The sequence below is a fragment of the Zootoca vivipara genome, chromosome 7, assembly GCF_965207765.1.
Source record: "Zootoca vivipara chromosome 7, rZooViv2.hap1.1, whole genome shotgun sequence".
In the NCBI taxonomy this organism is placed as follows: domain Eukaryota; kingdom Metazoa; phylum Chordata; class Lepidosauria; order Squamata; family Lacertidae; genus Zootoca; species Zootoca vivipara.
This window is the reverse complement of record NC_142590.1, coordinates 48,576,087-48,597,700: the sequence shown is the minus strand read 5'-3', so window position 1 is coordinate 48,597,700 and position 21,614 is coordinate 48,576,087. Positions and strand designations below refer to the sequence as shown.

Genomic DNA, 21,614 nt, shown 5'->3' with positions numbered 1-21,614 from the left:
CCCCCCTCCCCGAAATTTCTCCTCTGCTTCTGAATTGTCACCAGAACATTATTCTAGGCCCAGGAGGGGAGCTACTGCATAAATGCACATTTAGTACTCCTTTGTGCCCTGGAGAGAAAAGTAATAGGTTCTTATAACTTGCTGTCCTACTCCATGAGAATGATTTCAAAAGGCTGTAATAATATGTCTGTATCAAGAGGAAAGTACACTCTGGAATGATTGTTCTGAGTTGCATAAAAAGAAAAGAAGGTTGTATGTATCAGCCTGCCATATTTCCAAGCCTCTCTGTAACCCTGAAGGCTTTTTTTTTTAAAGCAAAAGTGGAGCTGGGAGTTCCAGAGTTGCACAAGTATGCCTTCAGGAGGCGCATGCAGCCTTTCAGACTTGTGCTGGCAGCCTTGTTGCAGGGTGTGACTGGAAATCTGTGGCTTACATGCATGCAGGACCCATATTCCGGCGATTGCTCTGCTGTATAGCAATGCCTGCTTTTGCTGACTTGTGTCTCCCACCATGCAGAAATGGCAAACCCCCAACGCTTCCTGGGCAACAGCATGGTCATCTGGAACAACTTGGCCTTGGCCATCACACTTCCATGGCACATTGGACTCATGTTCCGTACTCGGCAGAGCAACGGCGTCCTCCTCCATGCGGCAGCCGGGCAGCATTCTACCATCACCTTGTGGGTAAGTCTCCAAGCCAGGGCAGCAGCACCTTGTGGGATCAGTGGCCTGGAGAAGACCACCGCCTTCGCCTACAAGCAAGAAGTAGAGAGGTTGGAGGGGATGCGGGTTCTTTGCTCCACAAAGGAAGGTTATCAGGAGCAGGCGCAATTGATGGCGCTGCTCCCAATAGTGAGAATGCCAGCTAGGGGCCAGGCTCACCCTCTTCTTACCTCTTTCCCAGCTGAGCGAAGGGAACGTGCTGATGACTGTGTACCGTGCCAACAGCCGGGTCTCCGCCCTGCGGCTGCACCAGGTGAAGGTGAACGATGGGGACTGGCATCACATGCAACTGGAGTTGCGCAGCAGCAGGGGCAGCCCAGAAGCCCAGTGCTTAGCCACAATGGCCTTTGACTACGGCTTGCATCAGGTATGGGGAGCGAGTTGACTTCACCCTCAGAAGTGCGCTCCATTCTTTATCGAGATAGACGGGTGACCCGTTTTGTGACTTCTCTCCCAGGCTGTTCTAACACTGGACTCTTTTTCCCATAAGCTCTGCTCACGTCCCTCTCTGCTCCCAATTGACCAACATGCACTGTTGTTTTAGTTCCAGCCCCTTCCTACCTTCCAACAGCCTACACCCCTGACCTCTACCCAGTGGTGTTTTTTTAGAAAAAGAGGTGCTGCAGCTCACCCTGAACGCCTCCCTTGTTCTTTTAGAATGGCAATGGCACCCACCTGAGAGGTGCCAGAACCCATCTGAGAGGTGCTGGAACTGAATTCCCCTGAGTTCCCGCTGAAAAAAGCCCTGCCTCTATTTCCTTCCCCCCTCAAGTGTTGTGGCCTCCTCAAAATTATTAGGGGAGAGCAATGCCAGATGGCTGCTTTGTCTCTTACCTGTCCTCCAGGTGGCAATCAACATCAGCACTGAGCTGCACGGACTCAAAGTGCGGAACCTGAGCGTTGGCGGCATTCCTGGGGAGCAAGGGGAAGTGCAGCAAGGCTTCCGTGGCTGCATGCAGGTAAGCAGGGTGGGGAGCCAGCATCAGTGGCCCCATTCTGGGCTGTAGGTAATGGCCAGGTCCACGTTGGGCCAGGCGCAAGCACTGCCTCTTCTCCCATTAGCTCAGCATTTCTCAACCGCTGTTCCGTGGCACACTAGTGTGCCGCGAGACGCTGGCTGGTGTGCCGCGACGTGCGGCCATGAGAAGGGCGATTTGCATTGACACATGCCTGGCGGCCGCCAATAAACAACACTAACCCACCGGAAAGGAAGCCGGCCAGGTCACAACGCGGGGCGAGCGCAGCTCTCAACAGCCACCACCACGGGAGGGTGGTTTTAGACAAACTTAAAGAAGCTGGCTGGATGAGCTCAACCTGAAACTTGCTGAGCAAAGGATTGTGCTGGCAGAGAAATCAGCGGCTTGTGAAGCCTTATTACAGGAGATTGCAACCAACACAGCAATTGGCAAGTGTTTCTTACAGTCATAATTATATAGTCAATATAGGGCGGCACAGAGTTAAAATTTTTAACTTTTTTAATGGTGGTGTGCCTCGTGATTTTTTTCATGGAACAAGTGTGCCTTGGCCCAAAAAAGGTTGAGAAACACTGCATTAGCTTTCCTCCCAGTGACATATTTCTCAGGGCTAATTAGCCCAAGCAGATTTTTGTGTGTCATGTGTTCTCTGTGCATCTGTGTGTCTGGTGGTGCATGCCTGTCTGTCTGTCTGTCTGCATCTTTCTGTGTGTGTGTGTGTGTGTGTGTGTGTGTGTGTGTGTATGCGCACACAAAGTTAGAAGCTGCCACATATCCCCACCTGGAAACTTGGAGTCAGGACAACCATCATTGCAGGGGGTTGGAATAGATGACCTGTTGGGTATCTTCCAGCGGTACAATTCAACAATCATTTGATTATACGCTCTCACCCTCCAATCCTATGTGGTTGGAACTGTGTGGCTGAAGCAGGCCTGCTGATTGGTTGTAGATTGCATTTGTATAATACATTTGTCACTCTCTTTTTGTTGTCAGGAGGAAAGGAGGGTGTAACTGATGGTCCCTTTTAAAATAAGATCACCAGGAGTCTCAGAGCAGCACTATTTTTTATTGCTCCCCACTTTCGGACGCCCACATTTGGTTTTGCCTGCCATGCAGATGGATATGGGTCGAGTTTGTGGTACCTGAGATAAGATGCATGTTGGAACAAATCAAATTGCTATCAGATTTGTGCAACTCTCCCAAGTGCAAACTCTGACCTTACTCATTCTGTGCACCTTTATTGCAGGGAGTACAGCGCCATCTAGGGGCTACAGTTCCCCAGTGGTTCATTCCTAACTCACTTATTTCTGGGGTGTTTTTTTTTTTGCTTCCAATAAGGGGGCCATTTAGGCTGCTTCCAGACAACCTGTTTATAATGAGCATTCAGACCAATTTGTCTGCAGAGAGATTAGGTGCCACCAACTATTTAATGAGTATTTGTAGACAACGTTGCGCCAAGCCAATGTTATCCATTACTTTCCTGTTTGCAAAAAGTCTGATCTTCAGAAGAAGTCGATTTTGCTTTGCAGGAGCTCATCCAACTCAGCTTTAATTGCACAGCCTGAATTTGCTGGGATGTGATCGAATCTCACTCAGAAATAGTGCCAGTCTGGTTCGCACACAGCAGCCAGCAAAGTCTGACCAGGAAATGCAAGTGTGCCTTCTAAGAGCTGGGTCTCTATGGTGCTGCAACCTCACACACACACACACACACACACACACCCTGTGTTCTCTTTATTCCCAGGGTGTAAGGATGGGTGAGACGTCAGCCAGTGCAGTGGCTCTGAATGTGAACCAGGCTGAGAAGGTGAACATGGAACATGGCTGCAGTATCCCAGATCCCTGTGACTCCAACCCCTGCCCTGTCAACAGTTACTGCAATGACGATTGGGACAGCTACTCCTGCAGCTGCGACCCAGGTCAGTTGGGGAGTGGGCAGAGAAGGGGCAATGGAAGAGCTGTTGCTGCTGCTCTTCCCCAAGAATAAACAGTAAATTGCAAGAACTCAGGCCAGGAGGAAGATGAATTTCAAGTAAGTCTTCAAAAGGTTTTATTTATGTAATGATAAGATGAATTCAAATAGGAATCAATTCCAGTATGATAGTGAGGCAAATGAAAATAAATTCCAGTGAAAAAATCCCAGGACCAGGGCCCTGATTTGACAATTCTTCATCAGCAATGTTTTAATGGTCAGAGTGTACTTACTTGAAATTCATCTTCCTCCTGGCCCGAGTTCTTGCAATTTGCTGTTTATTTCTGCTCTTCCCCAAGAAGCACTGGAGAGATTCCACCCTGGTACCCTCCAAAGTTTAGCACTGTGTGATACAGGGTGAGCTAAGCCATTAGGGTTCCTGTAATACAGAGTTGGAGCCTCGTTTTTGTTGTATCAGAGCTAGCTGTGATTCCACCTGAAGTTCTGAACCATGGCCATTGGCTATACATGCTGGAGATGATGGGAGTTGTACTTCAGGCATATCTGGAGGTCCACATGTTCCCCACCTCTAATGACCTCAGAGACCGTGGAATCCGGGCTTAGTGATGAATCCCAGCCTGCTTTCTCTCTCTCCAGCCTTCTCTCTCCTCTGTAGCTGTTATTCTTTGCTGCACCTTGAGGGGTAGTGTCAGGCATCAGGGAATCCAATCCCCACCCCCCACCCCACGGCAGGCTGCCAGGAATAGATAGACAAGGAGGCTCTTACCATTGTCTTTTATTCAATATTCACAGAGAGAGAGGCTTAGAAATGTTGCCTCTTGGAGTAATGGCATTCTCTCCTCAATCGTCACCATGCCACCCACCTTACGGTGGCCGCTTAGGGCTATTTGCCTCCTAGCTCATTGCTCTCCTACTTTCAATGCTCACCAGGTTATGGGAGAAGGGGGGTTTGGAATGCTTTCTAGTGATGACGTGCCAGCCAGCTGCTCCAGCTCTGCTTCCCCCTCCTCTTCTTCTCCCATTATTTCCCAACTTTGTCCCTTCTCTACCCCTGAGCCGTGACCTTCTGCAAACCACTGTTGTAAATCTATACTGTCTTCCTCTTCTCTGGAAGGTTCAGGGGGAGGGGGAGGAGGTCTCCACCATCCCTCCTCAGTCCAGTCCCTGACAGGTGTTTCCCTTCCTTCTGTGCCCAGCCGGAAACTCTTGTATGGGGTGTCCTCCATTCACCCTTATCTTGGAGTTTCTGGCCAGAGTTACACCGGTGAGGATGACATAGGGCTCAAGGTTTTCCCCTTGCTGCTTCAGGCTACTATGGTGACAGTTGTGCCAATGTCTGCTCACTCAACCCTTGTGAGCATCAAGCCGTGTGCGCCCGCAAGCCCAGCTCCTCCCATGGCTACACCTGCGAGTGTCCAGACAACTACTTTGGGCCATACTGCGAGAACAAGTGAGTTGCCTCCTGCTGCTCTGCGAAAGGGCATCTGATGGGTGTGCATGGGTGGGTGTGCGACTGTTCTGACAGGTGTGTACAACTCCCAGTGTGCATGTAGAAATGGGTCCTTGAAGAGCTGCAGGTGTGTGGGGGAGGATATTGGTATACATCTCTCTACCTGAAAGTGCTGTGAATAAGCAGTTGTCGTGGGAGGGGCCATATTTCCAAATTAGCCTGTGCCAACGGGTTTCTCTGAAAGATCAACCCAATGGAGAGCCTTTTTAAAAGAACTGTTTTTATTGAATTTTTGAGAAATCAACCAACACATTTAACAAAATGCAACTAGATGGTTGTTCCATCGACAGGGAAAGGGCATAAAGCATAACAAATCAATGATTTCACTCTCGTTAAGTCTCTCCAAAGATCGTGATAGCAGTGGTCTTCGAGTTTGGTTGTCCTTATGTATGTACAAGATGAAAGGTTGCCAGGTTACAAAGAACGATAATGGATCCAGTTTCCCTTTGGCACCATGAAGTTGACACGTCAATTTTCCCCCACTAACCCAACAGTCCATACACATATATACCAGGAGTCAAGTGGCAGCCCCACACCTCATTTCCAACATCTAGCTATTTCCATTGGTGCTGCTACCGGTAGAGAGTGCACCCACTGCTATTGTGTATATCTGTTTCTATGTTCTCAGTCCGGGAATGTAGTAGATGCAGTAAGGGCTTTGTGGGTATGAAAGAAGGAGACAGTCTTGCCATGCATTTAGGTGGTGAGTGCGGAAGGTACACATAGCTGACAGTGTGATTTGTGCATCTATGCAAGACAGGGAGGTTGCTTTGCATAGTGCGATGCAACAACAAAAGACTCTATATAAGCAAATATGTTGAAATCCTACATACGTTGAGCCATAAACTCTTCATCAAAGGCTTAAAAAGCACAACTGTCATCATCCACATGGGAGCAGAAGATTTAAAGAATGATGCCTGAAAGAGGCAACACCGTACATCGTAACCCCCTAAAGCAGGGGTGTCAAACTCAAATTCATCAGGGGCCGCATCAGCAGTTTGGTCACCCTCAAAGGGCCGGTTGTATCTGTAGGACTATGTGTCCACTCTTTATTATCATAAATTATTGTCACTGCATTCAATTATTACTGTTTTTTGTAATAATGTAAGTAATAACTAGCTCTGAAAGCAGAAACATAGTCAGAATAATGGCAAGTAGATATTCAAATGTACAATTATTGTACAATTTATTGAAAAATGATTTTTGGTAACTGCACTGGGTGGTGGAGGCTCGCTAGGGTTTCATGCAGGACCTTTGCAGAGCTACTAGTACCTGGAGATGCTGGGGTCCTTCTGCATCCAGGACAGATGTTCTGCCAGTGAGCCACCACCCTTCACCAAAGGGACTGGCTGAGGTTGACTCACTGAAGCTGCTCTCCTGGCTCCAGGGTTTAAGGGCCAGAAGTATAAAGCAGCACCCTATGTTTCTGAGGAGAGGGAGAGGGAGAGGGAGGGAGGGAGGGAGGGAGGGAGGGAGGGAGGGAGGGAGGGAGGGAGGGAGGAAGGAAGGAAGGAAGGAAGGAAGGAAGGAAGGAAGGAAGGAAGGAAGGAAGGAAGGAAGGAAGGAAGGAAGGAAGGAAGAAAAGAGGGAGTGGGAGGGAGAGAGGAAGGAAGGAAGGAAGGAAAGAGGGGAGAGAAAGAAGAGTAGGAAATAAGGAAGAGAATAAAGAAGGAAAGAAAAAGAAAGAGGGAGAGAAGACGGAAAGGGAGAAAGAAGGAAGGAAGTAGAGGGAAAGAAAGAATAAGAATGAGGGAGAGGAAGAAAGTTGGGAAGGATGGAAGGAAGAAAGGAAGGAAGTAAGGAAGAAAGAAAGAAAGAAAGAAAGAAAGAAAGAAAGAAAGAAAGAAAGAAAGAAAGAAAAGAGGGAGCAGGAGGGAGAGAGGAAGGAAAGAGGTGAGAGAAAGAAGAGTAGGAAAGAAGGAATAAAGAAGGAAAGAAAAAGAAAGAGGGAGAGAAGACAGAGATAAAGAAGGAAGGAAGGAGAGGGAAAGAAAGAATAAGAACGAGAGAGAGGAAGAAAGAAAGGGAAGGGGGGGGTCGCCGCCTTGATTCAGCGCCAGAAAAGAGCGTGAAGGGACCCAGGGGCAAAAAGCATTTCCCCGGCCCCAGCTGTTTGTCGGCGCTTTGTTGGCGCAGCGCTTCAGCAGCAAGGTCCCACTACTGGGTCCCGCTGGCTGGGGCGCTCGGCGGGCCACATGACGAGGTCTGGCGGGCCGGATTTGGCCCCCGGGCCTTGTGTTTGACACCCGTGCCCTAAAGTCTCTGCCAATTAATTCCCAAGACTTTTCTCAAAGTAGGCTTTTCAGTATTGGATGCATATCTCTCTCTCTCTCTCTCTCTCTCTCTCTCTCTCTCTCTCTCTCTCTCTCTCTCTCTCTCTCTCTCTCTCTCTCTCTCTCTCTCTCTCTCTCTTGTCTGTTCTCCCTCACATATATGGCGCTGCTGCCTGGGCCTGTTCTTATTTCTGTTGTGTGATTGTAACAGGCCCTGTGCTCTCTCCGTGACAGGCTTGCTCAGCCCTGCCCACGGGGGTGGTGGGGGCACCCTATATGTGGACCCTGCAATTGTGATGTCAGCAAAGGATTCGACCCTGACTGCAACAAAACCAACGGAGAGTGTCACTGCAAGGTGGGCCTTGCCTTATTTGATGGTCCCGGTTGGGGTTAGAGCTGCGAGCGAGGGTTTAAGGAGGACTGAAGAGGGATCGGAGTTGTTGACAGGGCAGTCGTTCCATCCGTGACTATTTAGTTAGGAGAGTGGCTTTTAAATACTCTTCCTTCAGAAATCTTTCCAAATAAACTTGTCTGCTGAGGAACTCCAGCATATTGCACAAGATTCTGGCACACAGCATGTGGGCTTCAGGCAATGTTTTTGGGGCCTCAGGTATTAGCATTCTTGAATTGAGAGAGTTTTACTTAGAAGACACCCTACTTCCCCGTAGAATTGCACACTGTAGGACAGAGGGGATGAGGAAGCTGTGGCTCTCCAGGTGTTGTTGAACTACAACTCCCTTCACCATTGACCATACTGGTTGGAGCTGATGGAAGTTAGATTTCAACAGCATCTGGAGGCCACAGATTCCCCATCTCTGCTGAAGGCATAGCTGCCAAGTTTTCCCTTTTCTCGTGAGGAAGCCTATTCAGCATAAGGGAAAATCCCTTTAAAAAAGGGATAACTTGGCAGCTATGGCTGAAGGGGATGAGCAGTTGTGGTGGCCCAGTTGTCTTGCATGGATCATTGTCCAGCACAACTGGTGATTCTAAGTGAGAAATCCTGATAATCTTCCAAGTAACTCTGGAGTTCCCTTGAATGTGGTATGGAAACCATTAAGTTACGAGATAGGGCACAGACGCTGGTTCCTGCTTCAGGAACTTAGGTCATTCTGTGGTCCTAGGTAAACCGCTCCCCCCCCCTCTCTTTGTCTCTCTCTCCCTGTCAGCCTAACATAGCTCACAGAATTGTTAGGAGGGTGAGTTAGATTAGAAATGACTGGTAGCAGTGCTTTTTTCTATTTTAAAAAATGTTTAGGGTACTCTCATTTTGACTCAAGAAAATCACAATTTTATAGTTCAAATCGGGGGAAATAAATACAGTAAATGGACAAAAGTACAAAATTCACAAAATGTTTAGGGGTATACATCCCCCTGCACCGCACCCCCCGAGAAAAAGCACTGACTCGTAATAATCATAACAGTACCCTGGGAATTTTCGTCCTTGGGGAGTGTATGTGAATTGTGTTAGTGAAATGAGGAGCAACATTTATTGCAGGAAGTACTTGGAGAATAATTAACTTTAGCTTATATGTTTTGCAAAAAAAGAAGAAGTGGTTACCTTTGTTTTTTTTTAAAAAAAGGGTTTATCCTCATTTGTTTTTTAATTGGTTTGTAGATTTTAGCTGTACAGTATTCTGTCTGCAGTTTTATTTGTACATTGCTTAGAGAGTTCTTTGATCCAGTGGTTTATAAATCTCCCAAATAAAATAAAATAAAATAAAAACTGCTGTTGACTCTAAAGAGGTTTTGGGAGAGGGATTAGGTGCTGGGTTAGCCAGGAGATTTGTAGACTGCTCTTGTGCTACAGAGAGTCTTCTACCCTGCTCCTTGGGACTTACATGCCTTCCTGTTGTTCCATAGGAGAACCATTACCGACCAGGGGACAGTGGCATGTGCTTGCTCTGTGAATGCTACGCCACAGGCTCTCTCTCTCGCACTTGTGACGCTGAGACTGGGCAGTGCTCCTGCAAACCGGGCGTGATTGGGCGCCGATGTGACCGCTGTGACAACCCCTTTGCAGAAGTCTCCACCAATGGCTGTGAAGGTCAGCAGCAACTCCTTGGGCACGGGCTGAGTAGAACGGAATTCCATTACCGAGCTGAGCTGAAGCAGGGAAGAAGTTGCTAAGTCAAATATCTGGCCATGTTGTGGGACTGGATAAATGATGTTACTGATCAGTCTGCCTTCCGTGAAAGGTGTTCCCAAGCTGGTGTTCATTGAGTGGCTGGGGCAATGAGGGGGAACCTGTGATCCTCCACTCCTAAATGTTGTTGGACTCCAGCTTCCATCAGCCCCAGGCAGCACTGCCAGTGGTCAGCAATGGTGGAAGTTGCAATCCAATAATACCTGGAGGGCTGCAGGTTAGCCACCCCTGGATGAAGTGAGGAGATGGATTCAGCTCTAGTTCTACAAGGTCATTGCCTTTTACGTAGCCTCCAGTTTTCATCATCATCATCATCATCATCATCACATTCTGTCCTAATCTTTTCTTGATGCACTCAGATTCAATACAAACAATTAGCTCTAAACATGACAATTCATTAATACAGCACAATCAATTATCTCAGAAGCTGCTTGTTATTTCCTTGATGACCCAGGATTCCTCATTGCTCATGCTTCTCTGCCCCAAACATATGTGCGCACCAAACATTTGCAAGAGTATGACATCCAGACTATCTCCTACATGCTTCATTGAAGAGCCACAGTGAGTTTGCATGGAAAGGAAATCCCTGTTCACAAATTATCGCTTTCCCCCTTTGCAGTGAATTATGATAGCTGCCCACGTGCCATCGAAGCAAACATCTGGTGGCCACGCACTCGCTTTGGCTTGCCTGCAGCTGCACCTTGCCCCAGAGGATCTGTCGGTAATGAAGCACCTTTGATACATTTATTGTGTGGGTGTGGGGTGGGCAGTTTGATTTCCGCATAAGCCTTGCATGAACCAAGCACTCCTTGGTCTGTGTTGCTTCTGGTCAAGGGTTCCCCATGTGCCACATGCTTAGCTTAAAAAAGAAAGAAAGAACCAGCCTGTCTGCTTAGATACAAAGTAGTGTTTGCAAATTTCAGAGGTGTAGCTGCGTTCGTCTAGAGTAACAAAGCAACAGCAAAGAGTCCGATGGTCCCTTAGATGCAAACAAATGTATGGTGACATGTGGGCCAGAGTCCTCTGTGTCGGATGCGCACAACTCACGCTTCCCTCCCGCTGCCCCACAGGCACTGCTGTGCGCCACTGCGATGAGCACAAGGGCTGGCTGGCACCCAACCTCTTCAACTGCACCTCGCTGACTTTTGCAGCTCTCAAGGGTTTTGTAAGTGCTCTTTTCTCACTCTACATTTTCTTTGCTCTCGCAACCACCAGAATTGCACATGCTCTGCACGCAAATGCACCCACCCACTCTCTAACCTGTACCAAGCTAACCCATACCTGAGGCCTGAGCGAATTAAGCAAGGTAACCCACTGTAACATGTTTTTCCATATTGTGAAAAGCTATAGCAAAATTTACAATGGGTATATGCTTACATACAATGGGAATCTGCTTACCTGGCATGCTATGGTCCATGGGGTCACGAAGAGTCGGACACGACTAAATGACTAAACAACAACAGCAATATGCTTTGGCATAACTGATTCTAATTCTCTTCAATTTTGTGTAGGATTAGGACCTATATAGAGCACTGGTGCTCCACCTCCTGACCACAGCAAGCCCCTTCTAGCTTTGGAGGTTTCACCCGGCATCATCCTCTAATTTCCATGCTTACCTTACAGCCATAAGAGCTAAAATCTTGAAAGCACAGGTTTCTGGGATGCTGAATGGTGCTTGGAGTGGCATTCAGTGCTTGGAGTGACACATTGTCAGCCCAGCCAGGACAACCACCCTGCAGGGTTAATGATTAGGCCTTCTGAGTCTGAAGCATGGGAAGTCTGATTAAAATTTGGCAGAAGATTTGGATTAATTGTTTAATTGATATTTGTATAATTTGGAATATGATTGGATATTTAAAGTGGAAAATTTGATTAAAATGATTTTTTAAAATAATAATAATAAAAAGACAACCACCCTGCAGGGTTATGGTTCTCACTATCTCTTACATTTAGGAGCTGAGATTGAAATAGCCTGGGGACTGCATTTGGTCTGTGATCCGGTTTCTGAGTGCCTTTCTCTTCCTTGCTGAGTAGGCCGAGAGGTTGTGGCGGAACGAGTCCATCTTGGACACAGAGCAGTCTCAGCGGGTGGCTCTCCAGCTTCGCAACGCCACGCAGAACACGGCCAGCTTCTTTGGCAGTGACATCAAGGTGGCCTATCAGCTCTCAGCTCAGCTCCTGAAGCATGAAAGCTCCCAAGAAGGCTTTGGCTTGGCTGCAACGCAGGACGTGCACTTCACGGAGGTAAGCCCATGGGCTCAGGTTCCCACGAGGCTATAACTGTGAAAGTCACAGCAAAAGGATGCACAAGATCGGAAAGGACAGGCATAACACGGAATAGGTTTTGTTGTAGTTGCTGCAGTGCCAGAAAGCTGCTGTGATGGTGCCTGTCTGGTCTATCAAGGGCATCTAGGCAGGATGGCTGTGCTCTGCCTTCATGGCTGGAGTCAGTGATGCTGCTAAGTACCAGTTTCCGCAATCAGCAGGAGGGAAAGTGCTCATGTCCTGCTCGCAGGCTTCCCACAGGCCTCTGGGTGGCCACTGTGAGTGAATAGGTTGCTGGACTAGATGGGGCATTGGCCTGATCCAGCAGGCTCTTCTTGAGAAGGGGCTCCCAAAGCAAGTGGGTCAGCAGATGACGAGCATTTGGGAGAATGCAGTTGCTCAGTGAATTGCACTCGGAAAATGCTGGAGAAGGTCAGTTTAGCTTGGATGGAATGTGACTCTTTGCATCATTTGGGTTTAGAGCAACCTGCTCTGACCCGGGGCCCCTTTGGCTTTCATATCTCATAATCAAGACTGAGAATTACACTGGCCTGGATCTCAGCTGGCAAGGGGTGTGGTACGGGGCAACCCCAAGCAGTTCCAGTTGCAAAGCCAAATCCTCAGGTGAGCAGGGGAGGCTGATGCTTTAGGGCAGGCATCCCCAAACTGCTGCCCTCCAGATGTTTTGGACTACAATTCCCATCTTCCCTGACCACTGGTCCTGTTAGCTAGGTATCATGGGAGTTGTAGGCCAAAACATCTGGAGGGCCGCAGTTTGGCTTTAGGGCAATTGAGGTACTGTTCCACCAAACTCAATTTGCCCTCGCTAGCACCCACCCACCCGCCTGCCTTCCTTCTTACTTTTTACCAGTCTATGGGATGACACTGGCCGTCAGCAGTGTAAAGGATGAGGACAAAGCTGGAATCATTTTACTCTGCTTGCCATTGGCTCTGTCTGTCATTAGCTTCTGGCTTCACTGAGTGTTGACTTCCCTGTTTTATGCCCTACCAGTTCAATGGGCATCAGTCGCCGCTGCACGTGAAGATCACTTTCTTGGTTCCACTGGGCTCTCCAAGGCCACAAACATTGTGAGCACCAAGACAGCTGCTTGTCCCTTTACATGGGAATCCCAGGAATGGGTGACCTGTCCTGTGATGGTGCTTTTGCAGCTGCTTGGCCACAGTCAATCCTCTGTCCTGCCCACTGAAGGAACTGCACACCACTTCTGCAGCTCTCATTGTGCTTTCCTTTGGCCCTGCAGAACCTGCTCAAGGTGGGCAGCACCCTGCTGGACAATGGCAACAAGCGCCACTGGGAGCTGATCCAGCAGTCAGAGGGTGGCACGGCACAGCTGCTCAAGAATTTTGAAGATTATGCCAGCACTCTGGCCCAGAACATGCGCAAGACGTACCTGAACCCCTTCACCATCATCACACCCAACATCGGTGAGAGCATCCTAGCCATTAGGGCTGTTTCCCAATGAAAGGAATCTTTGTGAATCGACTAATTGTATGCATTTCAGTTGATGAGGCTGTCAGTTAAGTACCGTGTTTCCCCCTTTTTAAGACGTAGTCATAAAGTAAGCCATGGCAGGGTTTTAAAGCATTTGAGAAATATAAGACATACCCCGAAAATAAGACATACTTCCACACCGCGGAAACCAACCCCCACAGGCACCTCCACTCACAGAGTCACTCCTTGCAGGCGGCACTGCAGGAGCGCGCTCAGTTGTGAAGCCATGCTCCAGTCAGCTGTTCTGCAGCACTCCGACGCAGCGGAGGCGACAAGCACGGGGAAGAAAATGGCGTTTAAAAACGCCATTTAAGAGGACCCTGTTTCTTGTCTCCCTGAGGGCAGCGGTCCCGGTGGCGGGCAGCCCCTCTGCCGCAGGAAGACACTGTAAAGTCTCCCTGGAAGAAGCAGTGAGCCCAGCTCCTCGTTTCGGCGCCGCTGCGTCTCCAGCATTTTCTGCTGGTTCTCTATGTTCTTGAGCTCTCCACGGCCCGGTTGGGGCTCTCCGAGCCGGGCACCCCAGGGCCGCCCCCCCACTCCCCCGTCCATAGAGAGTGAGAGGAAGAGGGGCGCGTGGGCACATGGCGCGGCACAGCGCAGCGCCCGGCGCCTCCAGCTCCCGTTCGCGGCAAAGGGCACCACCCCGCACCAGCTACGGACCTGCCCCGCGGCCCGCCGAGGGCTGCCGGGCTATGGCAACCATCCTGCCTGCGGGAGCCTTGGGGAAAGAGCACGAGGAAGAGCCGCTACTGCCGCTGCTGCAGAGGCACTGCAAACGCGCCGCCCGGCGAGCCCAGGGCGAGCTCCAGCCCTGCGGGAGGGGCCAGGCACGGAGCGAAGGGGCGACACCGGAGGGCGGCCTCGATGAGTCCCGGCCTGGCAGGCCATCTCCTGGCAGACCCGAGCACAGCCCGCTGCTGACGGAGGCGCCCAGCGAGAGTCCTCAAGGCTGAAGCACTAAGGAAGGGCTCGCGCTTCCCCTTCTCCCTCCCTACCCCCGGCGCGCACTCCCCTGGGGAGGGGGAAGGGGTCAGGGGTGCTCAGATCACAGATCTGGAGAGAAAGGGGCGTCAGGGGGCGGGGAGGGGAAAGGTTGCATGGAGTTTGGTTGGGGCGCTCCCTTGGCAACAAAGTTTCCCGAGGTCCAAGACACATCAGAGAAGATGCCTGCAGCTGCAACTGCAAAAACCCTCTCCTTAATTTCTGGCTTGGCTGCGAGGGAAAGCGGCACTGATTTTGGGTGCCGTTAAAGGCGACATGTTGAGAGATGGGCGCTATGAGGCGCGGGAAGCAAAAACTCCTGTGAAGTTTCCCTGCACAAGCACCCTCGAAAGGAGCCACCAGTCGCTGCATCCTGGGAGAAGCGTGGTGTTGCTCCTTCCTCGCCATCTCCAGGGGTGAGGGAGAGGAAAGCCCCCTTTCCTTGACAGCCACTGGGGTCTGATATGGGGGAGTGTTTGCCCACAGACGGTAGCTTGTTTGCCATCTCTTGTCGGTGGCAGATGGCTGGCTTTCTCCTTCCTCCCTCCCTCCCCACGCATGGGGATGTGTGTGTACCGTAAAAACTGTATCGGTAATTAAAAAAATAAGACATCCCACCAAAAGTAAGCCACCCTGTGTTTTTTTGAGAAAAAAATGTTATAAGACGGTGTCTTAAAAAAGGGGAAACACGGTATGCATACATTTGCAAGTGAATAAGGAAGTGCTACTGAAGGAGAAATAATTGTACTTGTGATTGTGTTTGCATGTAGCAGGCAGACTTTTAGAAGAGGTGTGAGAGAGGGAATGCTTACTTTAAGATAGAGATGGGGCACCTGTGCCCCTCTAGGTGCCATCGACCAACAACTCCCACCATCCCTAACCATTGGGCATGCTGTTTGGGGAGGATGGGTTGTTGCTGTCCATCACCAGCAGAAAAGCCACAAGCTCCCCATCTCTCTTGTAAGATGATGCCTGCTTGTCACCATTTCTGTACATTCTTCTATTGAAAAAGCCAATCATTATTATTTTTAAAAAAGATGTCTCCTGATGAACCAAGGATACCTTTTTTGTTTTTTAATCAATTCACCTAATCAGTGAATCAACTAAATATTGCGACCCTAACAAAAATGCAAAATGCAAGAGACTTTGAGCCAAACAGGTTTTTGTAAACATGAATTCAAAATGAGGTCACAGAAACACAACGTAACTATAACAGCTCTAATCTCCACCTGTTGCAGCTGCCAGCTACACAGCTTGGCCTCCTAGCTCCCTTATACATTCATTTAACGCCTGAGGTGGTTTTGGAGAGAGCCCTGTTGTTAACCACTGTTACTATGAATAGACACTCTGATTATTATGTGCTTTATTTCTTGTCTTCTTATGGTTTGAAATGTTATGATTTTTTTGGCCCAAATTCTAGAGTTGGTACTCATGGGAAAATTTGTTGGGGCTCATATGAAATGTTGGGAGTAATAGGTCAGTAGTCATAAATTTGGGGTTGGAAGGAAGGAGCATGCCTGCACCTCCAGCCCAAACTGCAAATTGACATTCAGCTGGCTTGCCTAATGATAAGAAGCTTTTGCATTTTCTTTGGGCAGTTATTTCTGTAGTGAGGCTGGAGAAAATGAACTTTGCTGGTGCAAAGCTGCCTCACTATGAGGCACTCCGAGGCGAGAAACCTGCAGACCTAGAGACTACCGTCATCCTGCCAGAAAGTGTCTTCAAAGCTCCAGAGAGCAAACGTAAGTTATAGGCTTGGGAACAAACCTTTCTTGGATTTCTAGAAAGGGTTGGGGACAGTGGGCCATTTGTAGGGCTTTCTTTAAAAGGACATCCCTTTTCGACAGGCAGTTGTGAGTCCCGTAAGTCCATGGAAGGTTCCCCTCAAGATAAGATAACTAGGGTGATTTTGTGCAGAAAAGCAGTCTATAAATTCTGGAAATAAAATATCCAGCCTGACTTGGCCTGCTTCTGAGGCAAAGTAATATCTCACTCAGTGTCTCGTGCTCACTTTCCAGAACCTTCTATGGCCAATGCCAAGCATCTCCCCGGTGAGGAAGAAGAACCTGCCCTGATGACAAGACAGAAGAGGCACCCAGATCTGAACGAGGGACAAGCCATTGCCAGTGTGATCATCTATCGCACACTGGCTGGTCTGCTTCCAGAGCAGTATGACACAGATAAACGGAGCCTGAGGTAGTATATACCTGCCCCCACCCCAAATATACACACATACTCAGAAGCAGAGGGTGTAGGGACTCCTCAGATACTGGAGATTATACACAATGCCCATATTTAGGGTAGGCCACTTCAGACACCTCAAAAGTCCATTGCAAAGGGGTCCGTTCGTGTCATTCTCACCCCCACCCATATGCTGGAGGATTTGGGCTCCATTCTCTGTTGTTAAAGCCTCATCGGCTTCTATATGGCTTCCTGGCCCCCTGCCAACTAAAGCACGAAGGTGGGATCTATCCCAGTGGTCAAATGTGGCCCTCCAGGCCCCTCTCTTGGGCCCTTGGGACTCTCTTCAGGGCACACCTTCTCCTCAGCCATGCCCACTCTTGCTAAGCCAGACACCCTCACTGGCCCTGCATGCATCACACTCTCTTTGCGTGTTTTTGCCTGACTGGAATGTGTCACTGAACTCTGATAATGCCTCTTACTTGCCTGGATGGAGGGTAGATGGATTTCTGTGATCTCTCTCTCTCTCTCTCTCTCTCTCTGTGTGTGTGTGTGTGTGTGTGTGCAATGCATCCTGCTGTACAAAGGTGTGATTTATGTTTGTTGCTTTGCTTACTTTTGCCTTTGACTCTGGCCCCCAGAAGGTTGTCTGGTGGATGTCTCCCACCTCTGACCATGCAGATGATTTCCAGTGCCCATGGTTTAAATAGGGAGCAGGGCTCTCACATTGTTTTTGTTGTTATTTTGTATTATTATTATTATTATTATTATTATTATTATTATTATTATTATTATTAATTTGTATCCCATCCATCTGGCTGAGTCTCCCCAGCCACTCTGGGTGGCTCCCAATCGAGTACCAAAACAATACAGCACCAAACATTAAAAACTTCCCTAAACAGGGCTGCCTTCAGATGTCTTTTAAAATTAGGATAGCTGCTTATTTCCTTTACATCTGGTGGAAGGGCGTTCCACAGGGTGGGTGCCACTACCAAGAAGGCCCTCTGTCTGGTTCCTTGTAACCTCACTTCTTGCAATGAGGGAACTGCCAGAAGGCCCTCGGCACTGGATCTAAGTGTCCGGGCTGGACGATGGGGGTGGAGACGCTCCTTCAGGTATACAGGACCAAGGCCGTTTAGGGCTATAAAGGTCAACACCAACACTTTGAATTGTGTTCGGAAACATACTGGGAGCCAATGTGCTAGCAGTTGTCAGGAAGCAGTGGGATGGGCCACCTTACAGGCCCATGTAGGAAATGGGGATGTGGTTCAATGTGTGCCATGTGTCCTCACAGAGTCCCCAAGCGGCCCATCATCAACACTCCAGTCGTGAGCATCAGCATCCATGACAACGATGCCCTGATGCAGCGGGCGCTTGAGAAGCCCATCACGGTGCAGTTCCGGCTGCTGGAAACTGAGGAGCGGACCAAACCTATCTGCGTCTTTTGGAACCACTCCATTCTGTGAGTCCCACTGCCCAGACAACAAGGCCTGGGTGCTGAAGGATGTCAGGCTGGGGGGGGGTGGGGGGTTGAGGGAGAGGCCACTCAGCGACACCCTAAGGCTGGCAGCTTGACCCTGAGTTTGCTGTTTTCCCAGGGTCAGTGGGACTGGTGGCTGGTCAGCCAAAGGCTGTGAGGTTGTCTTCAGGAACGAGACTCATGTCAGCTGCCAGTGTAACCACATGACCAGCTTTGCTGTGCTGATGGACATTTCTCGCAGAGAGGTAAGAGAGGCAATCATGGGCTCATATCCAGGAGATTACCTGAAGGGAGGGGTGGGATTGTGATGAGGATAAGGCTCACAAGGGTGGAAGAACATGACCTCATTGCTAAATCATCTTATGTGTCCATTGATGCACACTCCCCCTCTCTCTTCCCCCCAGAATGGTGAGATCCTGCCCCTGAAGACCATAACCTACGCCTCCATTGCTGTGACGCTGGGCAGCCTCTTGCTCACGTTCCTCTTCCTGGCTGGCCTGCGGTCTCTGCGATCCAACCAGCAAAGCATTCGCAAGAACCTTGTGGTGGCCCTGTTCCTCTCCGAGCTCATCTTCCTGCTGGGCATCAATCAGGCTGACCTGCCAGTGAGCTCCTGGGGTGGGGTGGGAATCTGTGAGGGCAAGAAGAAGCTCAGCTCAACAGGCCAGAGCCATGATTCCAGTCACTGCCATAGGTGGAGGCTCCAATGTGATCTCCGTCGTGGGCTGCTGGTGCCCACCTGGTGTCTCCTAACCGCTGCCCCTTCTCTCTTTCCTTGCCAGTTTGCCTGCACCGTCATTGCCATCCTGCTGCACTTCTTGTACATGTGCACCTTTGCCTGGGCGCTGCTGGAGGCACTGCACATCTACCGCATGCTGAGCGAGGTGCGCGATATCAACTATGGCCCCATGCGCTTCTACTACATGGTCGGATGGGGCGTGCCGGCATTCATCACAGGTGGGGCCCACACCAGACACAACATCTCCTAGCTCAGGGCCATCCTGGCCACTCCAAGGCCTCAGCATCCCTTTGTGAAGCCTTAGTTTGGAAAGCAGGAGGTGGGGGCAAGTGGCTCTGCCCTGTCCGCTCTGCAGTGGGCACCTGAGGCCAGACCATAGCCAGAGAAGCCTGGCCTAAAACAAGGATAGGGCTGAGATGGACTGGCTGCAGGCCTAGCTGTATTGGTGCATTTCAGTTCTAGTTCCTGAGCTACTTATCTGACTGTGATTAGATGCTTCCTCTTACTCTGCTGATGGTTCTGCATGGTATCCTTGCTTAGGACTTGCTGTGGGCCTGGACCCTGAAGGCTATGGGAACCCAGACTTCTGCTGGCTCTCCATCTATGATACACTGATCTGGAGCTTCGCTGGACCCATTGTTTTTGCTGTTGCGGTGAGTAGAGATACAAGGGGCTGGTGGAGGGGAAAGCAAATGTAAATATACCATCAAAGAGAAGTTGCCTGACTTTATGGGGGCAAGTATAGGACCATTTTGATGCCCTGGGAAAAGCACTAAATCATTGTTGCATAACCTGGGGACCCTAATTTGGCTAATTAGGGAGGGTTGTAAATTGACCCACTTTCCCCAAGCCACTCCCACCCCATGCCCCACACCTAATGTCAGATGTGGTGTCAAATGTGGGGGCAGTTATAGACCTGGCTGCACAGGAATGGTTTTGAGTGTGCTCCTGGTTGCTCCTTGACCAGCTTGTATTTGGTGACTTGCAAATGTGGAATTGAATGCAAGCCCCCCCTGGGATTGGTTCCACTCAGGGGCTTCCAGCTGGAGTTCCACACTGGAGCTGATCCCTGCCCAAAGCTAAGTTTTGCAGACACCTTCAGTCAGCTGACCAGCAGTACCTGCTTCAAACTCTGTTTGGGAAAGGGCACTTCCTTTGCTGTCTAGCTTGGTAACAGCAGGTGACTGACAGGTGGACGATGATCAGCTGTCAGTGTCTGGCTTGCCAGCCACATACCGTTCCCCACCCCTCCTGTAAATAGAGAAAAGGGGGAGCTGGAGGAGGTGGGACCCAGATCCTCCATTCTGTGCTTAGTTTTGCCCCAGCCATGGGTAGAGAGGCTGTCTAGTTCTATAATCCTCTTTCCCCATTGGAGATGTCTGGGAGATGCTTGGGAAAGAAAGGCATCCCGTTGCATCACCTGCAGCAGTGGAACTGGAAAGAAGTACCTTCCTCAATCACAGCTCCCTCCCTCCCCATTGTGGCAGGGGTCTCCCGGTTCCATAGCTGTCAAGTTCTCCCTTTTTTTAAGGGAAATTCCCTTATGCTGAATAGGCTTCCTCGCGAGAAAAGGGAAAACTTGACAGCTATGCCAGGTTCACCCCACCCCACCCCCAGCACCATCATACAGGGAGAGAGCTAATCTTTGCAAAATGGGAAAGCCCAGAGCATTCTAAAGAAATGGGGCTGATCCTGACTCTAATGGCATGGGAATAGTCCGGGTTTGAGGGAGGACCTTGGATGGGCTAGTGCTAATCTCTCTCTCTCTCTCTCTCCTCTCAGATGAGTGTCTTCCTCTACATCCTGGCCACCAAGGCCACTTGTGCTGCTCAGCAACAGGGTTTTGAGAAGAAGGGGACAGTGTGAGTCTTAGCATTGCTCTTGCTCCACCACAATAAAGGCACATCACCATCTTCTTGTGTGACTCTTGCACTGTCTTGCCACTTGATTCCATTGCTTGGTCATCTCTGCTGCTTCTGCTGCCATGTGCTCTCCCCCCCCCCTCCTACTGCTGTGCCATGTCCGCTGCTGCTTTCGCCACACTGCTTTCTCCCAGCTGCAGAATCCCACTCCTCCTTCCTCCTCCTCTGCTCTTTTCTGCATACTGCACTTTGTGCCGCCCTTTCACTTCCTGCCGAACTCTGGCCAAGTCCTTTCCCCCCCTTGTTGACGGCCACCCACTGTCACACCCAACCCAGCCTTGGAATTTCCAGCATTCTTGAGAGCACTACATAATCCCTTCCCATAAATCCTTTTTTTTAAAAACATACTTTTTATTAATTTTACAAACAGCAAAAAAAAGGAAACGGTACATACATAGACACCTTTTCCACCTCCTTCCCACCCACCCACATGGATCCTCCCCTGCCACAGAAGTATCTCATGTAGGTGAACAGTCAGAGATGGTCCATTTTATGCTTGGATTTCTGTCCTCCTCCCCCTCCCCTGACCCCAAAGCCCCCCCCCCCTGCCACCAGGGAGCTCCAGCAAACCAGGGCAGTACGCAGGAGGACATCCATCCAACCATCTATTGTCATACCAAAAAAAGAAAAAAATTAAAATAGGAAAAAAGAGAAAAAAGAAAGAGCAAAAAAAGAGAAAAAGAACAGTACAAAACAGAAAAATTTTTTCTTACATTCATAATTGTAAAACCATATTTTGTGGGCTTCCCCTCCCCCCCTTCCCCGGTTTTCATCCCTTTTTTATCATCTTTAACAGTTTCTTACTTTATAAAAATACACCTTTATATCTTATACAACTTATAAATCAATTATTATCATTTTCACCTAATGTTCAAATCACTGAAAAATCAAACTCCCATTTTATCTTCCCGTGCCTAATTTTTACTCCCTCTATAAGCCTCCATATTTTCACATTTTTCCAAAATCCATTCACTTTTA

The 21,614-nt window shown here is 49.3% G+C and overlaps 1 protein-coding gene across 2 annotated transcripts in view; it reads left to right on the top strand.

Moving 5' to 3' along the window:
* CELSR2 (cadherin EGF LAG seven-pass G-type receptor 2) overlaps positions 1-21,614 on the top strand; it is a 124,285-nt gene that overhangs the window by 87,611 nt on the left and 15,060 nt on the right. For both annotated transcript variants that reach the window (XM_060276996.2, XM_060276995.2), the window contains exons 9-27: positions 517-683; positions 904-1,089; positions 1,568-1,681; positions 3,441-3,615; positions 4,938-5,079; positions 7,647-7,767; positions 9,273-9,456; positions 10,175-10,276; positions 10,626-10,720; positions 11,590-11,799; positions 13,083-13,266; positions 15,913-16,056; positions 16,333-16,510; positions 17,790-17,957; positions 18,094-18,220; positions 18,380-18,580; positions 18,758-18,932; positions 19,255-19,367; positions 20,497-20,576. In XM_060276996.2, the coding sequence (XP_060132979.2) occupies positions 517-683; positions 904-1,089; positions 1,568-1,681; positions 3,441-3,615; positions 4,938-5,079; positions 7,647-7,767; positions 9,273-9,456; positions 10,175-10,276; positions 10,626-10,720; positions 11,590-11,799; positions 13,083-13,266; positions 15,913-16,056; positions 16,333-16,510; positions 17,790-17,957; positions 18,094-18,220; positions 18,380-18,580; positions 18,758-18,932; positions 19,255-19,367; positions 20,497-20,576 (2,866 nt within the window). The remainder of the gene's footprint in view (positions 1-516; positions 684-903; positions 1,090-1,567; positions 1,682-3,440; positions 3,616-4,937; positions 5,080-7,646; positions 7,768-9,272; positions 9,457-10,174; positions 10,277-10,625; positions 10,721-11,589; positions 11,800-13,082; positions 13,267-15,912; positions 16,057-16,332; positions 16,511-17,789; positions 17,958-18,093; positions 18,221-18,379; positions 18,581-18,757; positions 18,933-19,254; positions 19,368-20,496; positions 20,577-21,614) is intronic.